Source organism: Gymnoscopelus braueri (assembly GCF_963280865.1).
Source record: "Gymnoscopelus braueri genome assembly, chromosome: 9".
NCBI lineage: Eukaryota > Metazoa > Chordata > Actinopteri > Myctophiformes > Myctophidae > Gymnoscopelus > Gymnoscopelus braueri.
The window spans coordinates 39228817-39255101 of NC_137610.1; the positions used below are offsets into that span (position 1 = coordinate 39228817).

The window sequence follows — 26285 nt, forward strand, 5'->3', positions numbered from 1 at the left end:
TGCAGTCCTCAGTTGCCAGCCTTTCCACCTGGGTCTGGCCTCACTATGATTGCTGCCATTGTGTCATGTTATTGATTATAATCAATCAAGTAGAGATCCCCCTGCAACAGCAACATCTGTAGTAAATATCACCACACCCATACATCCCTCTTGTATAGAATGTCACTGTTCTGCCCATACCCCACCTCCAGGAAGAATAAGAGTGTGTGTGTGTGTGTGTGTGTGTGTGTGTGTGTGTGTGTGTGTGTGTGTGTGTGTGTGTGTGTGTGTGTGTGTGTGTGTGTGTGAGAGAGTGAGAGTGAGAGAGAAAAAAAAGTCAGGCAGAATGTTCCAATTGATTCCATGATCTCAAATCATTTTGTACTCTCAACTCCCACCCCTCTCCTTGCTTCTCCACCCCTCTCCCTGCTCCTCCCGATGTCCCTTATTACACCTTCTAACACATGCTTCTCATTTGGTGAAAGTTCTCCTGGAGCCCAGAACCTATATAGACCTGTGGGGGGTTGGACACAGGCAGGACTGACAGAGCCGGACCTAACCGTGGGAGATGAAGGAATGGCCACCAGTACTGTGGATCGTGCATTGAGACTTGGCACCAGTGTTCTTCAGCTCTAGGATACCTATTTAAAAAACCCAGATTGGGATCCAGACTCCTGAGGTGCAAGCATGCTGATTTCTGTATTCTTGTTTTAACAAGGCATGAAATGGGTCATGGTGGCTATTTGTATGTATGCCTGAACATGTGTGCACGCACAGATATACATGTCAGTGATTGTTTGAATGGTGACACTTTCTAAAGGGGAGGGTGTTCTTTCCCAGAGGTTTACCTAACCTCTGCATTAGCAGCAAGACCACACTAACCACTTCCAGATGTGTAAGAGTGCAATCTGACTCATTATTTACAACGGGGACAATGAACATCACTCTCCTCACGCTATACCTCTTATAATCTTTGTTCCTTCACTTGAAACCCATAAGTTAATTCTTAATCTCAGGCCAAGCCCTGTTTATGAGAGGGAGGTGTCTTGGACATTGGCCATTTGAGTGCTATGGGTCAAGAGACATAGGAGTGACGGGTAAATCTTCATTGCAGAGTCACCACTTGTGTCTTCCAGTCAAAGGACCAAGACCGCCTGAACTCTGTCCAGAATGGCGAAAGGATTCTACATATCGAAGGCTCTCGGCATTATTGCGGTCCTCTTGACTATCTCAGCCATCGCTGGGATTGTCACCATGATAATTGTGTACCGGGCTGAGATCTCTGGGATGAACCCGTCACCCCGTCCAACCATTCCACCTACCACTGCGTTCCCCACGGGACCTCCACCCGAGATGAGACTGCCAGGAGACCTGGTACCCGAGAGCTACACCCTCTACCTCCAGCCTCATTTCTATAGCCGCATCATTGATGTGGTCAATGTCACCAGCCCCAACCAGACGTTGACCTTTACTGGGAACTCTACTGTCAATTTCCGCTGCGTCCAGAGGACTAAGACCATTTTTATCCACTCCAAAAACTTGTCAGTGACAGAGGTGAAGGTGATTAACAGAGACACCAACGAGCGCATCAATGTTGAAGAACAGTACCACCACGAGAAAACCGATTTCTTCGAGATCCAGTTAGACGATGTGCTGGAGCAAGAACGGAATTATAGTTTATTCACAGCTTTCCAGGGAGAAATGACAGATGGTATGTTTGGCCTCTATATCAGCAAATACAAGGAAGAAGGGGTCCCAGCTGATAATAACACTGAGAGGTACACTGAGAGGTAAGTGAAAATCAAAAGGTATGATTTTATCATTTTTGATTCTTGATTCATTATTTATTTGAAAACAAAAATACTGAGATCAACATACTCTCTCTTGTAATAAACAATAACTATGTACTGTATACAGCTGTGTATGTGCACGTGAAACAAAAAAGAAATATCGTAAAATTAAAATCTCCAAAAAGCCTCCAAAATGAACAAATAAAAGGTCCAGGGACTCTGGGTTCCTTGAGGGGGTCCTCTGAGTCTTGAGTTGATAAACATTGCGTTCTAGGTCATCATTACACAGAAAAAAATTATCAATGCCCATCCAATTGATGTTCAGAGAAATGTATTCTACCAACATGTTGAGCTCTGGCTTGAGTGCTGAAATATAAAAACTAGCTACAGTACATCATATCAAAGTGAAAATTAATATAAAATAAAATATAATACAACCAAATGAGCTTGTTGTGTCCAGGGATTGTTAAATATATTTTTTGGTGGGTGCCAGTGTTTCGAGTTTTGCCTTCAAAATAAATCAAATTGAATTCAAAGTACTTGAACAGTGTTTTTTGAGAACTCCTTGTGGAGCCCATTATTTCATATCAAATTAGCTGTCATGAGAAACATAATCTCATTCTGTGCAATAAAAGATGTTTTCTTTTTCCTGGATCAGGAAAGCTTAATTTATATGACTTAATCTTCTGATTAAGTCATCGCATAGCTTTATACTATATCCCTTCCAAAGAAACTCAATAAAGGTAGGATAAGTGTGTGTAAGTGACACAAAAAAAGTTTTTTTGTTGAAAAGTTAAAGCGTTATATTCTGATATCATTGCTATAGACTAGTGTTTGTTCAGTAACAGGGGTCTCCCTGTCTCTTCAGCTCTTTAATAAATAGAGAAAAAAAATTCAGGTGGGTTGCCAATTTCAGCCAATCAGTAGAGAGTACTGAACAGACGTCTTCCAGTTCCAATTTTGTGTGCTCATTTATTTGAGTCATCACGTATCCTGTATGAGTTATTTTACCTGATTGGATAAAATTTATATCCCGACTAAACAAAATGCACTGATTGCTATCAGAATTTATAGCAATTTAACAGTTATTTTGAGAACTGAAAATCACTTACCTTTAATTGGTTGCTGCATATTATCATTGTCATCATAGAGTACATCAACAATTTGTCTTTCCTCGCAATTATCTACACACCAATTTGGAGGTATTTGTTTAACTAACATATCTCTGGTTATCTCAGCCCAACCCTCTGCTCTGCTTCTGCAGTATGCCTCATGTGCAGTACACCATAAAATGGGTCCATTTTGGAGTTACATTATATCTGTGGATTTTGCGTTGTTTTCAGTTTCAGGCTCAGGGACTTGTACAAGAGCTCAATGGCTCGTGGGCTGATAGATACAATGAAAGGTCCATTGTTTGTTACTGTATCAGTCACAAGATACTGTAAATGTCTTAGTTTTTTTTTTTAAAGTTACCTGTTCCTGACAGAGTGACAGTGGGAAATGGGAATGTTACTGACACGCTGGTCACAGACACTAAAATACCACTGTTTGTCAGTCCACAAGATCAACAGCTTGGTGATGGTGGTGTACAATTACAACACAATGACTAGTCATAATACATTCTGAAGCCTCAAATTATATCATCATACGCCCACTACAGACACTCAAGTAAATTGTCAGTTTGTATAGTACAGTTGAGTTCAATACAGTTAAGTATACATATAGGTCTTTGTTATGTGGGTCGTTTCTAGCATCAGACCTTTTGGTATACGCTATAATGATGTATGAGCTATACTGATGTATGCGCTATCCTGTATGAGCTGATATGCTCCTACGAGAATCATGTTAAATGTGATAAAATATGTTTCCACTACACATGCAAGTTACTGCCCATGTTAATTTCTTTCACTAAATTGTATTAACCTGACCAAATACAATATTTGACAACTAAATGTCCCAATATGTTATAGATACCTTGCTGCCAGCCAATTTCAGGCTACAGATGCCAGGAATGTGTTTCCTTGTTTCGATGAGCCAGCATTGAAGGCTACGTTCGATGTGACCATCATACATAGGAGATACACTTCAGCCCTGGGGAACTCGGAACAGTCAGGTTAATAAACAGTTTTTTGTCCAGAAAACACTTTCAATCCAAAATTCTATGCATTTCATGTGTACACCACCTGTGATTGTGTTGTGTGAGTTGGTGGTTATAAGAGAAATTACATTACAAACAAGCTGCCTTATGTCTACTACCCTCAGATAACAGGATTATAGATGATGACTGGGAGGTCACTTCTTTCTTTCCGACGCGGAAGATGTCGACATACCTCCTTGCCTTTGTGGTGTCTGAGTTTAAATCTGTCTCATGCACACCCACAGGCGCTCGAGTGGACATCAATGTATGTAGTCTGTTGTTTTTGCACATGTTTACTAATACAATCACAGCTGTAGGGATATCATGTTGTATATAAAAACTCTTATAAACATTTTATTCGCACAAACATTAGAAAATAAACCTTCCACTAAGTTATTGTTCTCAATTGCGCACATATAAGACTTCATCCACACTGTTGTATACACCACAAACCACATAGTTTGTATGTATCTTCATCCTTAAACAGTTCGCATATGTCTCGCAGTCACATTTTGTTCCCAGGATATTTAAATATGGTAAAATATGAGGTAACACTCTGAAGTTGGATATAACAAATATTGGCATTTATTTACAGTAGCTCCCGTGTAATTTAATCTGGTTACCATAAACGGTAGCAGGTAGAACGTAACACACCATACAGTATGGTGCAGAAGTTTGGATAAATACAAGTAAGAAAAGAAATAGACCAACATTTTCGCCAATGCCTTCATCTGGGTCCCAAAATAAACTCTTTCATAAAGTTGATGAAATGGCGTAGGACCCTCCATGTTCTCTATCTTATGGGGGGCCCTTAACTCTTATGGGGGATCAGGGTCCACCCCAGCCCCTCACCTCAGTTCAAACCCTGGTACCGTTTTGGTGTGAAAATGTCAGCAGCAACTAACACAACCTGAGTCTGCGACAACAGTTGTGACCCAGGTCTGACATGGCTAGGTTTCAAGGCTTACCAGGCTGGGACTAATGTGATTGAATGGGTTCAGCATGTGTCAAACCCATATTCAATTTCTCTTGTCAGTCCAGGGATCTTTGCCTGAAAAGGGCATTAGTAATCTGTTACATGTCAACTGAGTGTAGTGCTTTCTTACTTACTGAATGTTTGATTTGCACAGATATATGCTCGCCCTGCGGCCATAGAAGCAGGACATGCTGACTATGCAGCCTCGATCGCTGGGAAGGTTCTCAAGTATTTTGAAGATCGTTTTGGGATTAATTACCCTCAGAGAAAGCTGGGTAGGTCACAGGATTATTTAATGGATGGACAAAAGGGTTTCAGAATTCTGGGAATATACTGTAAGGTGCAAAATGTCAATGGTTATGTGTAACTCATGCTGAACCAGTGACCACTTGCCCTGAGAAGAATAAATTGTTTTCCTTGTTTTCTGGAGAGTGTAAGAGATTGATTGGATTATTTAGTAAGAGGATACCACACAGAGCCACATCAAGTGGCCTCACACTGTAACCTGACCTGTCTTGTTTCAAAGTTCATAAAGTTCACAACACGTTGCAATACAAGGATTAATTAATTTATCATTATTATTATTATTATTATTATTATTATTATACTGTAATTATTAGCCTATACAGTACAATCATCTGTGTTAATTCATTAACTCTAAAGGTCCTTACACACCGGGTCTTTTAATTATTCGGAACGAGTCAGAATTTTGCGTATATTCGCATATTCGCCGGTGTGTAAAGGCAGTTACACACTGGCGAATATGCGAATATACGCAAAATTCTGACTCGTTCCGAATAATTAAAAGACGCTTTTTTCGCTCCGCGAAACTGGTGTGGAAGCTTGCATTGACTTTATAAGGTTTTTAAAAAAAACGTATTATTCGCATGAAAAAAATCACCCCGGTGTGTAAGGACCTTAAAGGTGGTTACACACCGGCGAATATACGAATATACGAAAAATTCGGACTCGTTCCGAATAATTAAAAGACGCTTTTTTCGCTCCGCGAAACTGGTGTGGAAGCTTGCATTGACTTTATAAGGTTTAAAAAAAAAACGTATTATTCGCATGAAAAAAATCGCCCCGGTGTGTAAGGACCTTAAGAGTATGAGAGGTCATTTTTTCCACACTCAGTTAACACTGAGGATTTTATTGTGTTGTTTCTGCGGCTACTTGTTTTGATTGTTATTTGCTCAAGACGGATCTCACAATGCAGCAAACTGTTAAAGACGATCCACATGCTGATGAACATTTTAAGGCATTAGCCTGTAACTTGCTATCTGCTCTTATTTTGAACTTTGACAGGTCAGGTTACAGTGTGAGGCCACTTGATGTGGCTCTGTGTGGTATCCTCTTACTAAATAATCCAATCAACCTCTTACACTCTCTAGAAAACAAGGAAAATAATATTTATTTGTTTATTTATTTATTGAATGCATCCCCATTAGCTGACGCCGAGGCGACAGCTAGTCTTCCTGGGGTCCATATAAGATGCATACCAATATAAAACATGAAAAATACATAATTACATTAAACAAAAATTAAATACAACACAAGATTAAGATTCCGGTCATGTGGTCTGCTGCAACATGTGTGTCTTTCTTGAATGATAATTTATTTTGTATAAGATGAATGTGAGATGGTAAGAAGTTCCAGAAGGATATAGCTCTATAAATAATATAGACATATGCAGAAAGAAACAATTCCGATAATTAATTAATTAATTAATCCTTGCATTGCAACGCGTTGTGAGCTTGTAGATCAGCTATTTTTGCCACTCTTGTGTGATACTGTAGTATGACGACGTAGGGCATTAATTTATGAAAAAACATAAACATGTTAAAGAAATGGCGATACAAGGTTTCTCCCAGACAGCAACGATATATTATGTGCTACCTCCAGATCATGTTGCAGTGCCAGACATGCCCGGAGCCATGGAGAACTGGGGACTGGTCATCTACGGAGAGTTTGCCCTGCTGCTTAATGAAGAAGAATCTTCATCGTTCAACAAGGAAAACATTGCCACTTTCATTGCACATGAACTGGCACACCAGGTCAGAGACATAATGGACACTGATGCTTATACTGTTTACACTCTTGCAAAGAAGAAAAACTTGGGGATAGCCAGTCCAATATCACTTGGAGTAAAGTGACAAACAGATTGATAGATAGATAGACCTTTGTTGATCCTGCAGGGGAAATTCAGTCGCCAGACACAGCAGTAAGGTACAGAATACAGATACTGAGTAAGAGGAGTAGACAGCAAGGGTAGCAATACAAAAAGGAGTCAGGTGAAGAACAACATAACAAAAAGCACCATCAATAATGAACAACAGTATAGAATAGTATACACTCTCTATACAAAATGTTTGGTCCATAGGATCCTCAAAAGCATATAAGACCAATGGTAGACATTAGAGCAAGGGTTAGTCTTCAGTTGGTGTATGACATGGTTTTGAGATCAAGTTAGAATTTCCCTTTAATTAACACCTTCAACTTTCTCTTGTTACAGTGGTTTGGAAACCTGGTGACTATGAATTGGTGGAACGAAGTATGGCTGAATGAAGGCTTTGCCAGCTACATGTCATATTATGCTGTGGACAATGTGGAGCCCAGCTGGAACATAGTAAGATGTGTCTCTAAAACATAAATCAGATTCCTGAATATTGGTGGAGCATTTGGATAAGGAGTGGTACATGACCGTGTCATTTATGATGCATAACCTCTTGTGTTTTCAGACTGGCAAAGGCCAGTTCTTTGCACGACCATAAAACCATAAGGAACATGCTTTTACATTTAAGTGTAATTTGGTATTAGAGAGAATAAAAAAAAATCTAACTTGACAGAACATGGACAGATGGTTGTATTTACTCATTCCAACAAGTGGTCCCCAAAGAGGTTCACCACTTTTATCACACCAAGAAGTTCATGATTGAAGCCATGGTTCTCAGAGTGTAACAGGATGTGTTGGTTCTCTTTTCGGCAGAAAGAGGTGTGGGGGTTGCGGGACCTTGACGACGCATTTGACTGGGATTATATGAACACGTCTCACGCTCTCAATGCCCCCATGGACAGTGTCCAGACTCCTGACGAGATTAGTGGGATGTTCAGCATCATCTCCTACACTAAGGTTAAGAGGGAGGGGGAGAGAAAAAGAAACACCTGCACACACGCATGCACTTGCGCAAACACACACACACACACACACACACACACACACACACACACACACACACACACACACACACACACACACACCGATGATTATGAACTGAATCATCATATTTTGTCTTCTCTCTGCAGGGAGCACTTGTTCTGAGGATGCTTGCAGACCTGCTCACTGAACGGACATTCGACAATGGAGTCAATGTAAGCATGAACTGCTTTTTATGTGTCACAATAGTGCCACAAAAATATGCATTTCCTAATTTGTTACAAACTTAGTTTGTAACACATTAGGACACACATTTAATTCATCTAAATTGATCAGCAACACACTTTTTGGGGATAGTTTCTAGTCTGCCACTATTCTGCAGAAATCCTGTGATTAACGATTTTTCTCTGATTCTTTCCTCTCTCTCTCTCTCTCTCTCTCTCTCTCTCTCTCTCTCTCTCTCTCTCTCTCCTTCCCTCTCTGTTTTAAGATGTATCTGAATGCCTTCCAGTATGAGACCACCCAGAGTACAGACCTGTGGCAGTATTTACAAAAGGTATTGTTTCATCATTTGACCATCAAGTCACCATTTTCATTTATTTTATTATGAATCCAGTTGCAGACCACAAAGCGGCATCCTGCTTGTAATCATCCCCCGCTCCTCCCTAAAAAAAAGGGGAAAAAATAGATCGGCTATTTTCGGCAAAGAGATTTGGTGTAGAGAGGAAAAAGTACAGAGCCAACTCAGGTCTGTTTTTCTCAGGGCAGATCCTGAGTCCATGGGCCCCTGCCCCCTGGGCCTGAGACTGCCTCAGGACCCCCCCACATAAATGCATGCCGTTGCCACAGCCGGAACCATTGAATGTACACTTCACTTCAACTGCCCCTCTATTTCCATTTATATGAAACCAAACACAAGAAATATTCATGAATGGTTGAGTAGATAGCACATCTCATAGGATTTACAAAACACTCATAATGGGAATACACAGGAAGAATGAAATGCACGCTTCATATTCAGTCAAAATCACATGCACTCAATCATCTTTATGCTGGGCAGCTCCACTTGTTTGCAACCTTTCTCAATGAGTGCAAATGCTGTTCGGTGACCAGTCTATGACTTCAATGCCTATCATAATACATTATTAATGCATTCATACAATAATGTATCAATTTAGATGTATTAATGTATGGTATTATGTATAGTTTAGGTCATTTAGGTATTATTTTATGTGTATGCATACAGTATAGCCTTTTTTCATTTACAAGCAGGGATGAAACCCACCATGTACATTTAAATCACTGTTTAAAATGTTAAAGACGGTTTTCTGAGCTTTTGTAATTCAATTCATGAGATACAATATTTTAGGTTGTATGAGCCAAAGCCATAACATTGTATTAGACAACAGAAAGTTGTTAAAACAGCCAATGGAATAACACAAAACAAACACAGTACACAGTACACAGTACTAGAATTCTATTACTTATTAACCACAGCTAATGAGACAAGACATCAGTAGAATGAGTTCTGAAACAGACATCATGAGACAAAAGATATACGAATGAATTACTTTTTCATCATGTGGAATGGTAAATGTATTTGTGTCATCAGAAATAAACTAAACAGTGATGGTGAAGAAAGATTACTTGGACAGACACTGACAAAACCACAAGGCATTTCACAAGATTTCTGCCAAGAAAAAGAATGAAGGAACTGAAATCTCAGATGTGTAACATACATGAAACTGGATCAAGCGCTGTCAGCAATATTTCAAGTATTTTTTTGACTGCACAGCAACTGCACAACGACGGTCCTACTCCTCCCGCTCAACTTTCACCCCAGCCCGTAGGAGTATGTGCGTGACAAAGATCACACCTAATGACAGAGAACGTCTGACCACGAGAGTTGCTTCGGTTTCATGTATGCTAAACATGTATAAGGCTGAGATTTCAGTTCCTTTTTCCTTGTCAAATGATTTGTGGTTTGTCATGAGATGTCTTTCCAAGTTCCCTGGTTTCACCACTGCTGCATTGTTGTTACTAATGAGACAAATACACTTCCCATTCCAACCAAAAAGATTGTTCATTGTACTGTATGTTTTCTTTTGTCTCATGGCGTCTGTTCCCAAACTCATATTGATGTTGCGAAAAATAGCCGACCAAACATCTAACACACCTATTGATATGTTGCCAGGGTCATTCCTGTGTTAATTCACACACTGTGCCACACCCCTGATATGATTCGTTGGGGCTCACATTGGGGCCCAGGGGCCCACGTATCTAGAATCCGCCCCTGGTGTAATATCTTTATTAACATGTTTCGACAGAGATTCAGTGACTTGTAAGTTAACTAATAAGATGTTAATTGCCATTGCACTGCTGACATGTTTGCAGGCAGTAGATGCGGATGGCGGTCACGTCAAGGTCGCTGAAGTGATGGATTCCTGGACCAATCAAATTGGCTACCCTGTCATCACCATCAACACCACCACTGGAGAGGTCTACCAGAAATCCTCTGTGGCGGACTCCGAGTAAGTTTGTCCCATGTACGCTATCACATCATGATGCATTGTAAGCTTGGACATCTGCTATTTTTGCTATTTAACCACTTCAACTCTAGTGGCCCCTATTCTGGGGGAAATAGCCGATCTACAAGCTCACAACACGTCACGTCGCGGTGCGTTGTGAGCTATCGGCTATAAAGAAATTTCGGTGTAGAAGGAAACAAGAGCAGATCAAGTACAGAGCCAACTCAGGTCTGTTTAATTTAGAATAGAGGGTTTAAGGAGCTGAAACAAATAGGACACCAGGGTGAAAGTGGTTAATCCTTGACCGGTTAAGGAAGCTGTATCGTTTCTGTGTTACATGTCAACCCTCCTTATTTTTTTACTTTGATTTGTTTGCTTTGTTCTGTTTAGTGTTGTGTGGCACGTCCCAATTAGAGTCAGGTCACATACATCCGAACCTTCTCTGGTCATGCTGGACACCAGTGACATAGGTAAGATATACCTTCAGTGTTCTGCACCAACATCCCCCCAACCCCTCACAGCCCCCCCCCCTTGTCAGTTGAAAACATTTGATCTCCAAAAGGCCATTTATTCTAATCTCAGATTGACAGCAAATGATTTGATAAATTATACCATTTTTGTTAGTATTATCTTTTACAGTCCTGTACTGCCACTCAACTTGATTCATCCTTAAATGTCCTAGTTAAACTTCAAGTTAAGACCAGCAAGAATACCAAAAGGGTAGTTGTCCTAGTTAGTAGACAGTGTAGACTTTCTGGATTACACATTCTAGAAATAGTGAAAGAGAACAAACCAAGAGAAATTAAGCAACACCCTGACATTTGTCAGGATAGAGTACAGTCTAACTTCACAGTTTGCAGTCACCCTATGTATTATGACTCATCCTATGTCTTCTGAGCAGTGATGAAGGATGACTTCATCTCCAAGGATGGAGAGTGGGTTTTGGCCAATGTCAATTGTGCTGGATATTACAAAGTCAACTACAACCCAGAAAACTGGGACCGGCTCTTCGCTCAGCTGGAGAGTGACCTGAGTGTAAGTACTAGGATCGTATCTACACAGTAAATCGGTCCCAGGCGGCAGTGGCTCAGGGTTAGAGTGGCCGGCAGAGTGGCCGGATGGAAACCTTGAGTTGAGGTTCCCAGTTCCATACCGGGCTCCCCCAGAGTTGTTGCCGAAGTGTCCTTGAGCAAGACGCTGAACCCCTAATTGCTCCCTATGAGCAGGTTGGTGCCTTGCATGGTTTCCTCTGCCATCGGTGTATATGAATGTGTATGTGAATGGGTGAATGTAATGCGTATGTATGATCTATGTAAAGCACTTTGGATAAAAAGCGCTATATAAATGCACCATTTACCTGTGAAACTGACACAAACATTTACACTGGCCATTTTTGTTCAATAGATATTTCCCTGTGTAGATGAACATCTGAAGGACGGGAATTGAAAGCTTTCAGAAAAATCGAGTTGTTTTTTAATCTGTTTTTCTGTCTGATAAAGAAATACTCATTTTGAGATTTCCACAGTGTTAAAGTTTAAGTTATACTTTATCTCATGAACCCATAGTTTTGTTGGAAGGATTGGGTGAAAATATGTCAAGCTACACTTGTAAAAAGGGCCAAACGAATAATCTATGAGATTAATCTATGAGAAATTGGCCCATAGACTCATAGCAGAGCCAAGTATTCAGAAAGGGTTATAATAATAAATTATAACAAATGGTACATCTCATCTGCACCACAGTACAGTTCATAACAGCCATGACATTGACAGATGTTATACATTCGGTTGGACAACAGTTTCTGTTGCAACGATTAGGAAATCAAGGCCAATAAACACAATTATATATTATTTTTGAGGCCAAGTTAGGCAAAAAGCTTTCATAGGTGCGTATGTGTATATCGTTAAAATTAATCAGGGTTTGTTTTGTTTGCAGGTCATCCCAGCCATCAACAGAGGACAACTTGTTGGTGATGCATTTACCCTGGCAAAGTATTGACCCCTAACCTTTGACATCTATACTTTTTGTTCAGGCTAAGGATAATTCCTTTTAACAGGTTGTTCATGAAAGTCCTTGCGGTCTTGTTTCCAATGAGAACCTGTGAGCAATTAGGGGTTAAGAGTCTTGCTCAGGGACAAATTTCATGTCATCGACACATATGCTGGTCTGGCCTGGAATCGAACCTGGGGCAACCAGGGCCTCTGGCTCCCTAGGCGGGCTCACTAACCACTCAGCTATGGCCGCCCCTCAGGTCAGGTGGCTCTATCATGTCCACCTGACTGATGCATTTATTATGACACCTTTACTTTATGCAGAATACACTGCACTCTCTGCATGTGCATGTATCTAGTAGGTTGGAATTAGTCTACTATTCCCTAAAGGTTTAATGTTATGACGAAAGCCTGATTTCATCATTCAGCGTTAATTAAGTAAATTTAGTAACATTTTCATGTGACTTTTTTATATTTAATAGAAACTGCATTTGAGTAGGATGTACAATTTACAATTTAGGCAATTAGCAGACGCTCTTAATCCAGAGCGATTTACAGTAAGCAAGGAAAACACGAGGTAATACATCAAATGCATAGAAATAGTAATCTAGGATCATAGGTAAACTAAGAACCTATCATCAGTCTAAACAGTATAATATAAAACATAACAATAATCTGTACATTGAAACTATACACACTATAGGATGCCAGGTCTACAAATGACCTGGCATGATGTCATCTGTCTACATAACATGCTATCTAAGTTACATTTTAGCCTTTGCATAGGCCTGCAAGGTTTTCAAGGCTAGGGCAAGTGCTAAGGCAAGTGCTACGGGCTAATAAGGTACCTTTGAAATCATAAAAACAATTAATTTTATGCAGGGTGTACCATGCAAAGTATAAAAGGTTTGATAGAATTCATGTTTGAGAGGAATTAACCTTTAAAAGTATGAAAGTTGAACTTGAAACAATTGATTAGTTTATTATATGACCGATATCGATATTTCTTTTATACCCGATTAGTTCGATTAACTGTTCTACCCCTAGCATGTGGAAAGAAAAATACATCTAATCCCTGCTTTCTTCAGGACCAAACTGGTGAATATAACACTGGCGTTGAATGCTACCCGGTACCTTCGTAACGAGACAGCGTACACACCATGGAGGGCTGCAGTGAAGAACCTCGGATATTTCAACAACATGTTTGACCGCTCTGAGGTCTTTGGACCTATGCAGGCATGTGTGACACGCACGCACGCACGCACGCACGCACGCACGCACGCACGCACGCACGCACGCACGCACGCACGCACGCACGCACGCACGCACGCACGCACGCACGCACACACACACACACACACACACACACACACACACACACACACACACACACACACACACACACACACACACAGATTAGAGGACAAGGATATAGAGCAAGTTATTCCAATATGGAAATTGCAGTAGTAGTGACATGTAATATGAAGTCAGAAACCAAAGCAAAGCTGAAAAACAAAAAAAGTAATGGACCGGATGGGTATCAGAAGATTCTTAATTTTGTAAAAATTAAAAAAGAATGATGATAATAATTAGACAGGTAATATTCCACCAAAATGCTCCTTCAGTCAGAATTGCTGTTTGAACATGCCACTGGAGCTGTTGCTCCTATTGTGAAGAGCATGTGCTGCTGCTAGAATGGTTTGTTACTGTCTTCTTGCACTCTATGCAAGGGATAATGTACAGGTAAGTGGTCATTATCGAAAAATAAATCCTGACAAGGTGATTATCCACCGACACGAAGCGGAGGTGGATAATCACCCTGAAGGGATTTATTTTTCAATAATGACCACCTACCTACCCGTACATTATCCCGCTTATTACACGGCTACTTAATACATAAATACCCAAAAGTAACAACGACAAAGTATTTCATTGCTTACGGCAATGAAAGTATTCCATAAGTGGTGCGCTGGGTGGACATGGTCGCCTCGGAAAACAAGGAAGTGTAGTGGATCAAATAGAATACATTTTTGGTTACTGCATTGTCTATTTCTTGCTTAAAATATTTTCAAAAACATTCTTGAGAGCAACGTTTAGTTGTAAATGACATGTGTTTGTTTACATGGCTGTCATGTTGGATACAGCATAAGATCAAGCAGCGCAGGTTGATACACTGTATGAGCAGGTGCTCTTTAATTAGACAGCGTCTGTTATAGAGCGCATCGGTCATTATCAAGAAATAACACACCGCTGAATTCAGCGATTGACCAATCAGAATCAAGCATTCAACCAAGCTATGTAATAAGCTTGGATATTGATGTGCAGCAGTTTCTTTCTACAGGCCTATCTACGGAAGCAGGTTAAAGGCCTGTACGGCCACTTCCAGAGTTACACAGACAGTACAGACTGCACAAACTGCACAAACTCCTCTGTCCCTCTTGACCACTCACAAAAGTAAGCTGGGCCTCTCTTGTCTTAAACCTTATATACTATGTCGTACAAAAAAATTACAAGCTTGTAGAACGTGTAGGTTGGCTTGTAGATCGCCTATTTTCAATTATTATTTTTATTTTTGTATCTGATCTCTTCCCAGGCACCTCCAGATCACTGTTATCAGTACAGCTTGTGGCAGTGAACTGCCTGAATGCGTGGAAATGGCCACAAGCAAGTTTAAGGATTGGATGACCACTTCCATCAATAGGTACGAGCCCCGCTTGAAAAGCATACAATACTTTATTAATACGTATTTGTGGTGTGTAATTTGCTATGTAACCTGGAGATGCTAAAGTAACTCATCTCTATCTCTTCCCTGCAAACCCCCTTCCTTAATTTGTGTATGTAGCAGTTTTCTTTTATTTAGTAATTTGAAGATGAACATATTCTCAATAATAATAATGCTATGGTCTTGTAATTGATAATAGTAGTTATTTATTTTTTCCTTTCAAGCAACCAAGCATTTTGGAAGTGTAGGAGTTTAGTTGTTTTTCTTTTTTTTAATACATATTTTTTTTTATTGAAAATGTTCCTTTTACAGTTACAGTGCTAGGGATCATAAGCCAAATACAAAACATTATCAACATAGTCTATTTAAATTTGTCCATTGTTGCTAGTGATGTTGTCTTGTTGGGTTCTATATTGAGCCCATTTGCCCCACTTTTCGATGAATAGTCTCTCGTAATCTTAAAGCATGAGTCAATTTCTCCATTACAAATATCCCTTCCACAATGCTCAGCCACTGCTCACGGCCCGGAGGATCCACTTTGTACCATAACCTTGTAAAACCTGCTCTGCTCCAATCAAATCCACGGCAGTGACGGCACCAGCTATTTCTGGGCACCAGAACCTACTTGGCCCCGGGAATACTTTGTGTGTGAAGTCTTAAACATTAAAGCTTATGTTATTATGCATCCTTAAAATAGAGTTACCGGTTACCGGATATAGTACCAGACATGTTTTGGGTATCTCCTAACCTAGTCTCCAAAATCTAATCTTATTTGTCACCAACCATACATTCTCCCAATATCTTAAAATGTTTGGACTGTTCCAGAATACATGTTCATGGTCTACATCCATCTTCCCACATACCCTCCGAGATGGTTGTTGCGCATGAAACGTTCCCCCTAATCCTTGGAGTTATGAAAAATCTAACAATATTCTTCTAACATAGGGGCGGCCATAGCTGAGTGGTTAGTGAGCCTGCCTAGGGAGCCAGAGGCCCTGGTTGCCCCAGGTACGATTCCAGGCCACGCCAGCATATGTGTCGATGAAATGAAATTTGTCCCTGAGCAAGACTCTTAACCCCTAATTGCTCACAGGCCCTCATTGGAAACAAGCCCGCAAGGACTTTCATGAACGTCCTGTTAAAAGGAATTATCCTTATCCTTAACACAATTCTGTCCTAGAGCTAGTGGCTGGTCACTGTGTTTTACATACTGTATATTGTACCATTCCTCATTAGTAATTTGTACCTTAAGTCCACTTTCCCACTTCTCTTTAATATAAAGCTGAAGTTTCTGTACATGCCACCAAACCTTGATAAAGAGTAGAGATTGCTCAACACTTTTTGTATTCATAAGCATTATTCATAATCCTAATAACCTCATTCATGGAATCTGTTTTTATCTCTTTCTCATAATAGTCCCTCACCTGTAAGTATCAAAAGAAATCATGCTTCCCCAGATCATATTTCTCCCTTAGGTTTTCAAAGTTCTGCATCTCCCCATTCTCAACCATTGTACAGTACATACTGCTGTAATGTCCTTTTGTGTCCATTGTTTAAATCTTTGGTCCTAGATTCCCAGTTTGAAACCGGGATCATATGCCACCCAACTAAGACATTTTGTTTCTCTTTCCAATTTATATTTTTTAACCACTAGATTATTATTACAGTTGTAAATATAGTGATTGGACCCAGGGCTTTCTCCAACTTCATAAATAACTCCTTATTTGCCGATATTTTGCACCTGGAATCCTTCAAATGTATTTCAATATCCTTCCATCTTGCAACATATTCTGCATTGCACCAGCAAGTCAGAGCCTTGATTTGAGCAGCATTGAAATATTCCTTAAGACTTGGCAAAGCCATATCCTTTATCTTTGGGGAGTTGCATATAATCCTAGGTTTCTTAACCCCCCCATATAAACCTTGATAACCACTTATCCCATTCCATGAATTGTGTTTTGGGTACCATCACTGGCAAGGATTGAATAAACAAATAAAGAATTCTCTGCAAAATATTCATCTTAACTCTATGCCGGAGCTGAAGTCCAAACTAAGAACTGACCAGCTCTCAATATCTCTTTTAATTTCACAATTTATAGGTGTGTATTTTGTTTCATTTAACCCATCTATTCCTTTTGTAATGGCTACCCCCAGATATTGTACTGATTTGGATTTCCACTTAAGCTTAAACGTTTCTCTGATTGCTTGTGATGGGGAATAATCTAGTGTTTTCATAATATTGGGTTTGTTGCATTTTGTTTTGTTCTTCTTTGACAAAGGGACATTGAGACATTGGGAAATCGTTGAAGGTGTGTACTGTGTGCTGCAACATAAGTGAATATATGTAGTGTACATGCACACTCGCGTCTATGTGCTGTGCATGCATGTGTTTCTGCATCTGCATGTTTATGTATGTACTGTATGTGTGAGTTCAGGCCCATGATGTGCATGACAGTATGCGCATGTGTATGTGTGTGCATGTCTCAGAATCCACCGCGACCTGCGGTCTGCCATCTACTGCCAGGCCCTGGCTGCAGGCGGGCAGGATGAATGGGAGTTTCTCTGGAAGCAGTTCCAGAACACCACTGAAGTTTTTGAGCAAACCCAGCTCATTGCCGCTCTCAGCTGTACCAGGAAGGTCTGGCTACTAAACAGGTGAGAAAGATCATCTTGATCGTTATAAAACCGGGATATAGAACATCACCAAACCCAGTACTGTTTTAATTTTTTATAAAAATGTTAACTTCCCGTTGATTTAGCTATTTTTATTAAGAACCCGGACTGGATTCACGGATCCGGATCCGGATCTTCAAATAGTAAAATAAGTAGTAGTTAGGGAATTTTAGCAAAATATTTGGACCATCTGTGAAAAAAATTACTACCAATAGCTTTCTTCACCAATGTGTTCTTATAGGTGTCTAGAATCACCTCTCAAAAAGTGCAACCCCAAATCCTCGTGGAAAATCCTGGAGAGCCAATCAAAGTTAAGGAGCCCAGAGGGCTTGGGTGAAAAATATGAAAAGAAATAAAAGTCTTGTGAGGTGTCTAACTAGGGGTTTTCAGGGGTGCTGAATCCATTCCAACCATTATTTTTTGAGTAAAAATGTCTCCCTGGCCATCTAATATTGGTATATTGGTTATTGTTAGTGTATAATCAGTGTATAATCAATGGTAGGGGATTGGGGTGTTGTTGAATTGATTCTATTTTGAAAAATAAAATAAGAAAATATTGCTAAACACTTGATAAGAGTGTACACCTACTGTGCACATGCTCAGTGGGATACACTGTCTGCATGTGGGGAAGGAGCGGGAGTGTTGCATCCTGGCAAATATGTCTGGACGATTTTAAGGTACGGTAGTTTATCTACTTTTTGGCATTTATTTTCCTCTGCTGGCAAAACTTTTGATTACTGTGAACACTTGTCTTTTAGTAGACAACATGGAAGAGGATTCTGTAGCTTGTGGCTTAAGGTGCTTCATCTGTGGTGGTCCTGAGACTGAGATTCAAAAGCTCTCAAAAGTCACCCAAAAAGGCTATGCACAGATGTTGTCTTATTCTGAGAGTGTGGATGATGCAGCATTAATCAGAAGACTACATGAGGACTGGAAAAACTGAGATGACCCCAAACTAAGATACCATTTGGAATGCAAAACCGAGCTATACAGTCGTGCAAGAGGTATATCCACTGGAAATCGTACGTTTTTTTCAATGTGATGAAAGTTGCCACTTGCAGATTTCAATCCTATTCTATGTTGTGAGTGACATCATAATTTAATAAAAACTTTAAACATAATCTATTCTTTAGAGCAAGATGAGCAAGACCAACGGCCAGACAGGAAGAAAAGACGCAGGGCATTGTCTGGGTCAAGTAGTTCAAGTGCTAGCTGGCACACTTGATCTACCATAATACTTGCATCCTTTGCAATGAAGGTATCAATGCTGGCACATTGAAAAGAAACCCTGGTAAGTCTTTTGTATGTAAGATTCAAATGAATTTTGATAATTGTTTTTCTTGCTCCTCATTGTAGGCTTCCACTCAAAGTAGAATAATTTAATCATGCACATACTGTATGTGGCTACCTTTTATCCAGACAGAGCTCGGCAGTTGTATCGTGCACCTGATAATGTCTACCAGGACCAACTGAAAGGAGTTTGATGCAGAGAGCAAAGCGACGAGGTGATGACTGGGGACTTGAAGTTGCTGGTCGCCTGGTGGCAGAAGAGGCAGTATATCATATTCGATGCAGAAGAGACTTTGAGAACCCTGTTACAAAGTCTGAGGTAACATTATATGGATACACAATACAGCTGTACAATACAACTCACATTTCTTATCCTGAGGGAAGAAATATAATTTCTAATAGTGAAACTTTTGATTTCAAAATAATTTATTCTGCAAGATTGATATGGGTCCAGGAATGAGGTGGACTAATAAAGGATAAGAAATGTGAGTTGTATTGTACAGCTGTATTGCGTATCCATATAATGTTACCTTAGACTTTGTAACAGGGTTCTCAAAGTCTCTTCTTCATCGAATATGATATACTGCCTCTTCTGCCACCAAATCTATAATACCAGACAGGCGACCAGCGACTTCACGTCCCCAGTCATCACCTCGTCGCTTTGCTTTCTGCATCAAACTCCTTTTCAGTTGGTCCTGGTAGACATTATCAGGTGCACGATACAACTGCCGAGCTCTGTCTGGATAAAAGGTAGCCACATACAGTATGTGCATGATTAAATTATTCTACTTTGAGTGGAAGCCTACAATGAGGAGCAAGAAAAACAATTATCAAAATTCATTTGAATCTTACATACAAAAGACTTACCAGGGTTTCTTTTCAATGTGCCAGCATTGATACCTTCATTGCAAAGGATGCAAGTATTATGGTAGATCAAGTGTGCCAGCTAGCACTTGAACTACTTGACCCAGACAATGCCCTACGTCTTTTCTTCCTGTCTGGCCGTTGGTCTTGCTCATCTTGCTCTAAAGAATAGATTATGTTTAAAGTTTTTATTAAATTATGATGTCACTCACAACATAGAATAGGATTGAAATCTGCAAGTGGCAACTTTCATCACATTGAAAAAAACGTATGATTTCCAGTGGATATACCTCTTGCACGACTGTATAGCTCGGTTTTGCATTCCAAATGGTATCTTAGTTTGGGGTCATCTCAGTTTTTCCAGTCCTCATGTAGTCTTCTGATTAATGCTGCATCATCCACACTCTCAGAATAAGACAACATCTGTGCATAGCCTTTTTGGGTGACTTTTGAGAGCTTTTGAATCTCAGTCTCAGGACCACCACAGATGAAGCACCTTAAGCCACAAGCTACAGAATCCTCTTCCATGTTGTCTACTAAAAGACAAGTGTTCACAGTAATCAAAAGTTTTGCCAGCAGAGGAAAATAAATGCCAAAAAGTAGATAAACTACCGTACCTTAAAATTACACTCTTATAAAGTGTTTAGCAATATTTTCTTATTTTATTTTTCAAAATAGAATCAATTCAACAACATCCCAATCCCCTACCATTGATTATACACTGATTATACACTAACAATAACCAATATACCAATATTAGATGGCCAGGGAGACATTTTTACTCAAAAATAATGGTTGGAATGGATTCAGCACCCCTGAAAACCCCTAGTTAGACACCTCACAAGACTTTTATTTCTTTTCATATTTTTCACCCAAGCCCTCTGGGCTCTTTAACTTTGATTGGCTCTCCAGGATTTTCCACGAGGATTTGGGGTTGCACTTTTTGAGAGGTGATTCTAGACACCTATAAGAACACATTGGTGAAGAAAGCTATTGGTAGTAAATTTTTTCACAGATGGTCCAAATATTTTGCTAAAATTCCCTAACTATAGGAAGTTAACATTTTTATAAAAAAAACAAACAGTACTGGGTTCGGTGATGCTCTATATTGTCTGAATCAGCTTTATTCGTGTTCATTTACGTGCTAAAAGAGTGAGTTTAAGAGCTGTTTTACTGTACAATGTAAGTCAATGAGGAGCAAATTTAGAATTATCAATTTCTAATCAATGTAGCAATTATTTTTGATTTCTTGTCCACCTTTGGAGTTGCATCATGGCAAGGTAACTACACAACCCAAACCTCTACCAAAGTGGTCTTGCCCTTTAAGTGTCTAAATGAACAATTGAAATTGAAAAGCTTGAGAATCACTGTTATAGACCAGGTGGTTGATATCGATTTTCAATATCAAATTTACATACTCTTTGAATCAACATTACTGACACTAACTTAAAACACTTTAGTCCCAATCACGTCAGTCCTGTGACTCTGATCGGGGACAGGCGTGCCTGAAACGTTACATCTTATCTCAAATTGGTGTTCATCCCTGTAGGTTATGTGTCACTGGAATTATATCAATATTAGTGTTACTGTTTACCTATGTAAATACCAGCCCTTCAGACTCATCTATGATAGCATGATACAACAACCATGTACCTTTTAATGAACAGAGAGCATTTAATCTACGGCCTTGCCTTCCTTATCTTACAGATTCCTGGAGTACACTTTGGACCCTGAGATGATACGGAAGGTGGATATGTATACCATCATCCAAAGAGTAGCTGCGAATGTGGCAGGACAGGCCCTGGCCTGGAACTTCGTCAGAGCTCACCACTCTCTGTGGTTGGCTGAGTAGGTTGCTATTATTCTTGTTTACACTACAGCTCTTCTCAACATTAAGATGCTACAGGCCTCTTTAACAGCAGCCATATTAACATAAAAAGTTATATAATGTTATTCTTTCACTGGTGTTACAAATGATACATAATTAAGGTTTGTTCCATTCAGGTCAAACAGAGCCAGAGTGCTGCTGTTGTGCATTGTTGTTGGCTCTCTGGAAAGGCTGCCTTATGCTTGAAATCCACACAAAAAAAAAAGTGTCGCTCACGCTCTTTATTGTGCACAGAGGTTTGTGCCCGACTGTTCTTGCCATGACGTCTGGTGACGTCTGGTCAACACGTTTCAATGAGAATGCGCGTCGGAAAATTATTATTCTTTTTTTGCCCAGGATGTAAAAAATGTAATCCACATCCGCGTCCGTGCGCATCACTAGTCCCTGAGCTAGGATAGCTTGCTAGGATGTGAGCACTCAAAGTATTTAGGAGAGGAGGCTGTTCATTTGATCATGGCTGTGTGTAACAACCCGGTCAATTACCTGACGTTGAGTCGTATGTCGTTACCACAACCATGAGAAGTCCATGCTTCCATTGTTTCAGGCAGCTAAGCTTGCTATTTGTGCAAATAACATGGTGTTCATGCGAACATTGCGCTTGTGAATAGAAATTGTGAATGGACATGATATCCAAAGCGCTCCTCCTCTCATAAAACGCATTGTTTGGACACGGCTCCAAAATCAAAGTCCTTTATAACTGTGGCGCTGTCACTATTGCTGACGTACTTGTCTTGTCTGTGTGGCAGGGTGTGAGTGTGAGTGTTTTCCGTAAAACAGCTTGTGGCTGCGAATGCTCAGTAACTTCCAAACTCCACAGAATTCACAAAAACGCTAATAAACAGCTTCAATTTGGGAAAAGTGAAAAATGGCATTCGGGCATTTGGGGCAGAGGTTCTGCTCTGGCCTCCAGGGAGTATGTGTGACTGTGTACAGTTTCACGTTGTTTGGGTGCCGGAGATTAGCTGTACAGACGCACACACACATGGACACAGACATGGACGGACGGAGGCAAAATCATAGTCTCAGCCACGCCTTCGGCCTGGTGGAGACAACTACATATGAGTATGGCTGCTGAGAAAAAGTCAGTTTGTAAGCTTGATAACGCATCACTCTATCTAAGATGTTCTTTATACAGAAAGCCTTGTGACCCACAAACCAATAGTCATAACTGTGTAGTTGATTTGCAGTCTGCTTCAAAGAGGTTACATTTATTTAGGCTTAAAGACATTTATTATTGTTGCTGTAATCCTTTCTTTACCTTGTGAATGTTGTTTGTTGAGGTTTTCAGTCATAGTTAGTTAGGCTGTTGTTGTAATGTGGGAGGGAGAACTCCTTCTCAGACAGAGAGTAAAATCAGGTTAGTTCAGTAGTAGTCTCTTGAGACAGACTGTTGGCTCCATACTCTTTGGTTGGCTCACACAATTTTCAAACGCTTCCGCCATACGTCAGAAGCGCTGAAGTGGTTCAAGGCTGCAAAGCAAATATCCGCCTTCTTCCCACGTCCGTTTCGTCTTCGCAGTCATATACATTTGCCCTACTGTTAAATAAAATTAGTCAACGCATATCTAGGTTGCTGCTTAGCAAAAATGGAAATTCAAAATTATATTTCAAATATATTTTAAAATATATTTTCTGGAATGGAAATAATGAAAGATGACAACTTCCTTTGACCGCTTGCTTGGCATAGATAGTTACAGACTCTCGAAGATTGTGGAATATTTGTCTGGCTTGAGAGACTAGTTCAGTTTATACCAACCATTGTTCACTATGAACATTTATACAAATAACATAAGTGTGCTAGTTTTCAGCTACTCCACTATCTATAGTGATTAGGGCCTAATCATTAGGCCTATGTAGCACTGCGTGCTACTGGTCTAGTCTGTCTGGTCTATAAGTAAATAGACCATTAGACAGCCAAAACAATATTCAATATTGATTGCAGCTAGAATACAATTACAATTTGTTGTTTAGATATCAAGGGGAAAGTGCGAGGGAAAGGCTTTAATTTCCCACCATCCTCTTAAAAGTTCATTATGAATGAATGACATCCACACACACATGAAAAATGGACAGGATTTACAGGAAAAGCCTCCCAGTTAATTCAGTTGAGTCATGAAACAGCAGAAACCTAATCAGATTACTTGAATTATAGCTACCGGCAGCCATAAAATAACAGTATAAGCAGTGGCTGGTGAAAACCTAGACATTAGCATTATCAAGTCCAAAGGTCTATTCATCCAATCCGTGCTTATCACTTGTTATTTAAAAAGAAAAGAAAATGAACCCTGTTGCATTATTACCAGGAAGTTGAAATGCAGTGTCCCATTCTGAGCTTTGAATTATTACACTGTTCTACGCAGCAACATTTTATTGCTATTTTGACAATTGTGTTGATCTTATTTTAGTGTGGTTACAGTAAGATAAGATAAAATGAACAAGCCCCATCCTGGCTGCAAATAGAGAGCTATCTCTGTGACAGCCCTTTTGTTTGCCATTTATTTGTATTCCCCATCACACTGAATATGTTCCATGTTGCTATGATGCCATCGTAATTCCCTTTATGCCATCATTCATGCTGTTCTATGACATAAAAGAACTTCTGACATAACGGACATCTGTTGTGATGCACACATACATATACAGTACAAATACACACATCTATGATCATAATTCTTATGTTTGAAAGCTGTATAAATACTGTAACATCACAGTGTTCTTTTCCAGTAATATGAAGTCATTAATTAATTCCATTGTCATGAGCAGAAAACATTGTGTAATGAAAACATTATGCAGTATCGTTACATTGTTGTGTTATTTTAGCTTACTTATAATGAATTCATAAGAATCAAATTATCTGGATTTGTGAGTGAAAAATACTCATAAAATATGATTACATTGTCATTGCTTTTGTCCCACCCTTAGGGACAGATGCCTTGAATGCCTGGTTGACGACGTTGCAGAAAGATTTTCAACAGAATTTGAACTTTATGAGGTAGTTACAGTACATAACATTTGACTATTACAAATTTGCACTGACATCAAATTAAGCTATCAAAGTCCCTTCTATCTCACACGTTCCTCATGTGAGAGAGAAAGAGGCAAGGAAACATGAATGAACATTAGCTAAGCCTTCCATTACTTTTGTACTGGATGCCACTGTTATTAAAAGGTATTATGCATTTGTCCCTGCAGCTGAAGCAGTTCCAAAAGCAAGCTAATCTCACAGAGAGCAGGATGATGGACCACACCATAGAACGTACAGAAGCCAACATAGAGTGGGTCAAGGAGAACAAGCAGACAGCCCTGGAATGGTTCCAAAGCGAAACCTCATAGAAGAAAGAGTACCTTCTGGAATTGACTTTGGCCAAATATAAAATCTCAGGAGAATCAACGCTATGAAATTAGGGAACTGATGGAGCAAATATGAATGGCTTTAAACAGAATTTTGCATTATACAAGTAGGCAATTATGGGCTGCTTCAGAAACAAATCAAATCTACGCACCAAGAACATGCACCTTCTTCAAGAATCCCTGTGCCATCTGCCTTGCCAAACCCAGAATCTGATTCATAGCATATAACAGTTTCTTAAACTATTTCCCTGGACCTGTGCATGTTTTAGGGAGTGTGGAACTTTTTTACTTTCCTTGTTTAAGATATTGTGAAGGACAAAGTGAATGGAGTAGAAATATACTTCTTTTATATATATATATTTTTTTTTTAATGTATATTTTTTAAATTTGGCCCACAGAACCAGGAGATATCTTTTTTTTTTTTTAAGATTTAGACTCCTATCCACTCTGGCACAAAACGCAGCCAGAAATAAGTCTGGCAGTGAATGAGTTAAGTCGACTGTTTACTTATCTATTTACTCGAATGTGCATCAAAACTACCTACTCAGCAGTCCACGGAACCGATGTGTATTAGCACATTAGTACAAAGTATATTTTTGAAAACTAGTTTTATCAGGTATCAGTCACCAAAATTCAATGTTTTACCCTTAAATCAAGCAATATTTTTTTTAATGAAACTTATCAACTAGCCACAGTAACTATACTAGTGGATATCTGCTTTAGTAGCAATTGGCGAATACGACTGAAAACTAACCAGCTGCTGAACTAGCATTTGGCTGATGCCAATTTCAAAACTGACATTCAACAATAATTATGCTGCTTAAAGTCATTCTGTTATAGAGAACAATCAAGTATATTGTTGTATATGATAATAAAGAAGCAATGTAATTTTTTGTGATTTTTTGTTTTTAATAAAACATTTGTTAAATGTGTTATTTTACT

General features: G+C 39.6%; 1 protein-coding gene across 3 annotated transcripts; it reads left to right on the top strand.

The window, feature by feature from the left end:
* Positions 1-470: 470 nt before the first annotated feature.
* Positions 471-26278, top strand: anpeplb (alanyl (membrane) aminopeptidase-like b). 3 transcript variants are annotated; one of them, XM_080438280.1, is made up of 21 exons: positions 471-1769; positions 3740-3882; positions 4032-4171; positions 5037-5157; positions 6785-6936; positions 7395-7508; positions 7869-8012; positions 8186-8251; positions 8527-8592; positions 10431-10567; positions 10955-11034; positions 11466-11599; positions 12500-12555; positions 13644-13791; positions 14897-15009; positions 15149-15256; positions 17765-17932; positions 21812-21952; positions 24915-24984; positions 25185-25336; positions 25636-26278. In XM_080438280.1, exons 1-20 carry the CDS (start codon positions 1150-1152, stop codon positions 25323-25325), a joined length of 2862 nt encoding a protein of 953 aa, XP_080294406.1. In that variant the 5' UTR covers positions 471-1149; the 3' UTR covers positions 25326-25336; positions 25636-26278. The 3 variants fall into 3 exon arrangements, with proteins under 3 accessions (XP_080294406.1, XP_080294405.1, XP_080294407.1); XM_080438279.1 differs by having other exon boundaries at positions 25185-26278; XM_080438281.1 differs by lacking the exons at positions 17765-17932; positions 21812-21952; positions 24915-24984; positions 25185-25336; positions 25636-26278 and adding an exon at positions 16694-17747.
* The last annotated feature ends 7 nt before the right edge of the window (positions 26279-26285 follow it).

What these genes read in the sequence shown, in the direction of transcription:
- anpeplb (XM_080438279.1), top strand. Translation starts at nt 1,150, where the DNA reads ATGGCGAAAGGATTCTACATATCGAAGGCTCTCGGCATTATTGCGGTC. An exon ending in AGCTGGAGAGTGACCTGAGT is followed by an intron (nt 11,600 to 12,499) that starts GTAAGTACTAGG and finishes TTTTGTTTGCAG; the next exon opens with GTCATCCCAGCCATCAACAG. An exon ending in AAGGTCTGGCTACTAAACAG is followed by an intron (nt 17,933 to 21,811) that starts GTGAGAAAGATC and finishes CTTATCTTACAG; the next exon opens with ATTCCTGGAGTACACTTTGG.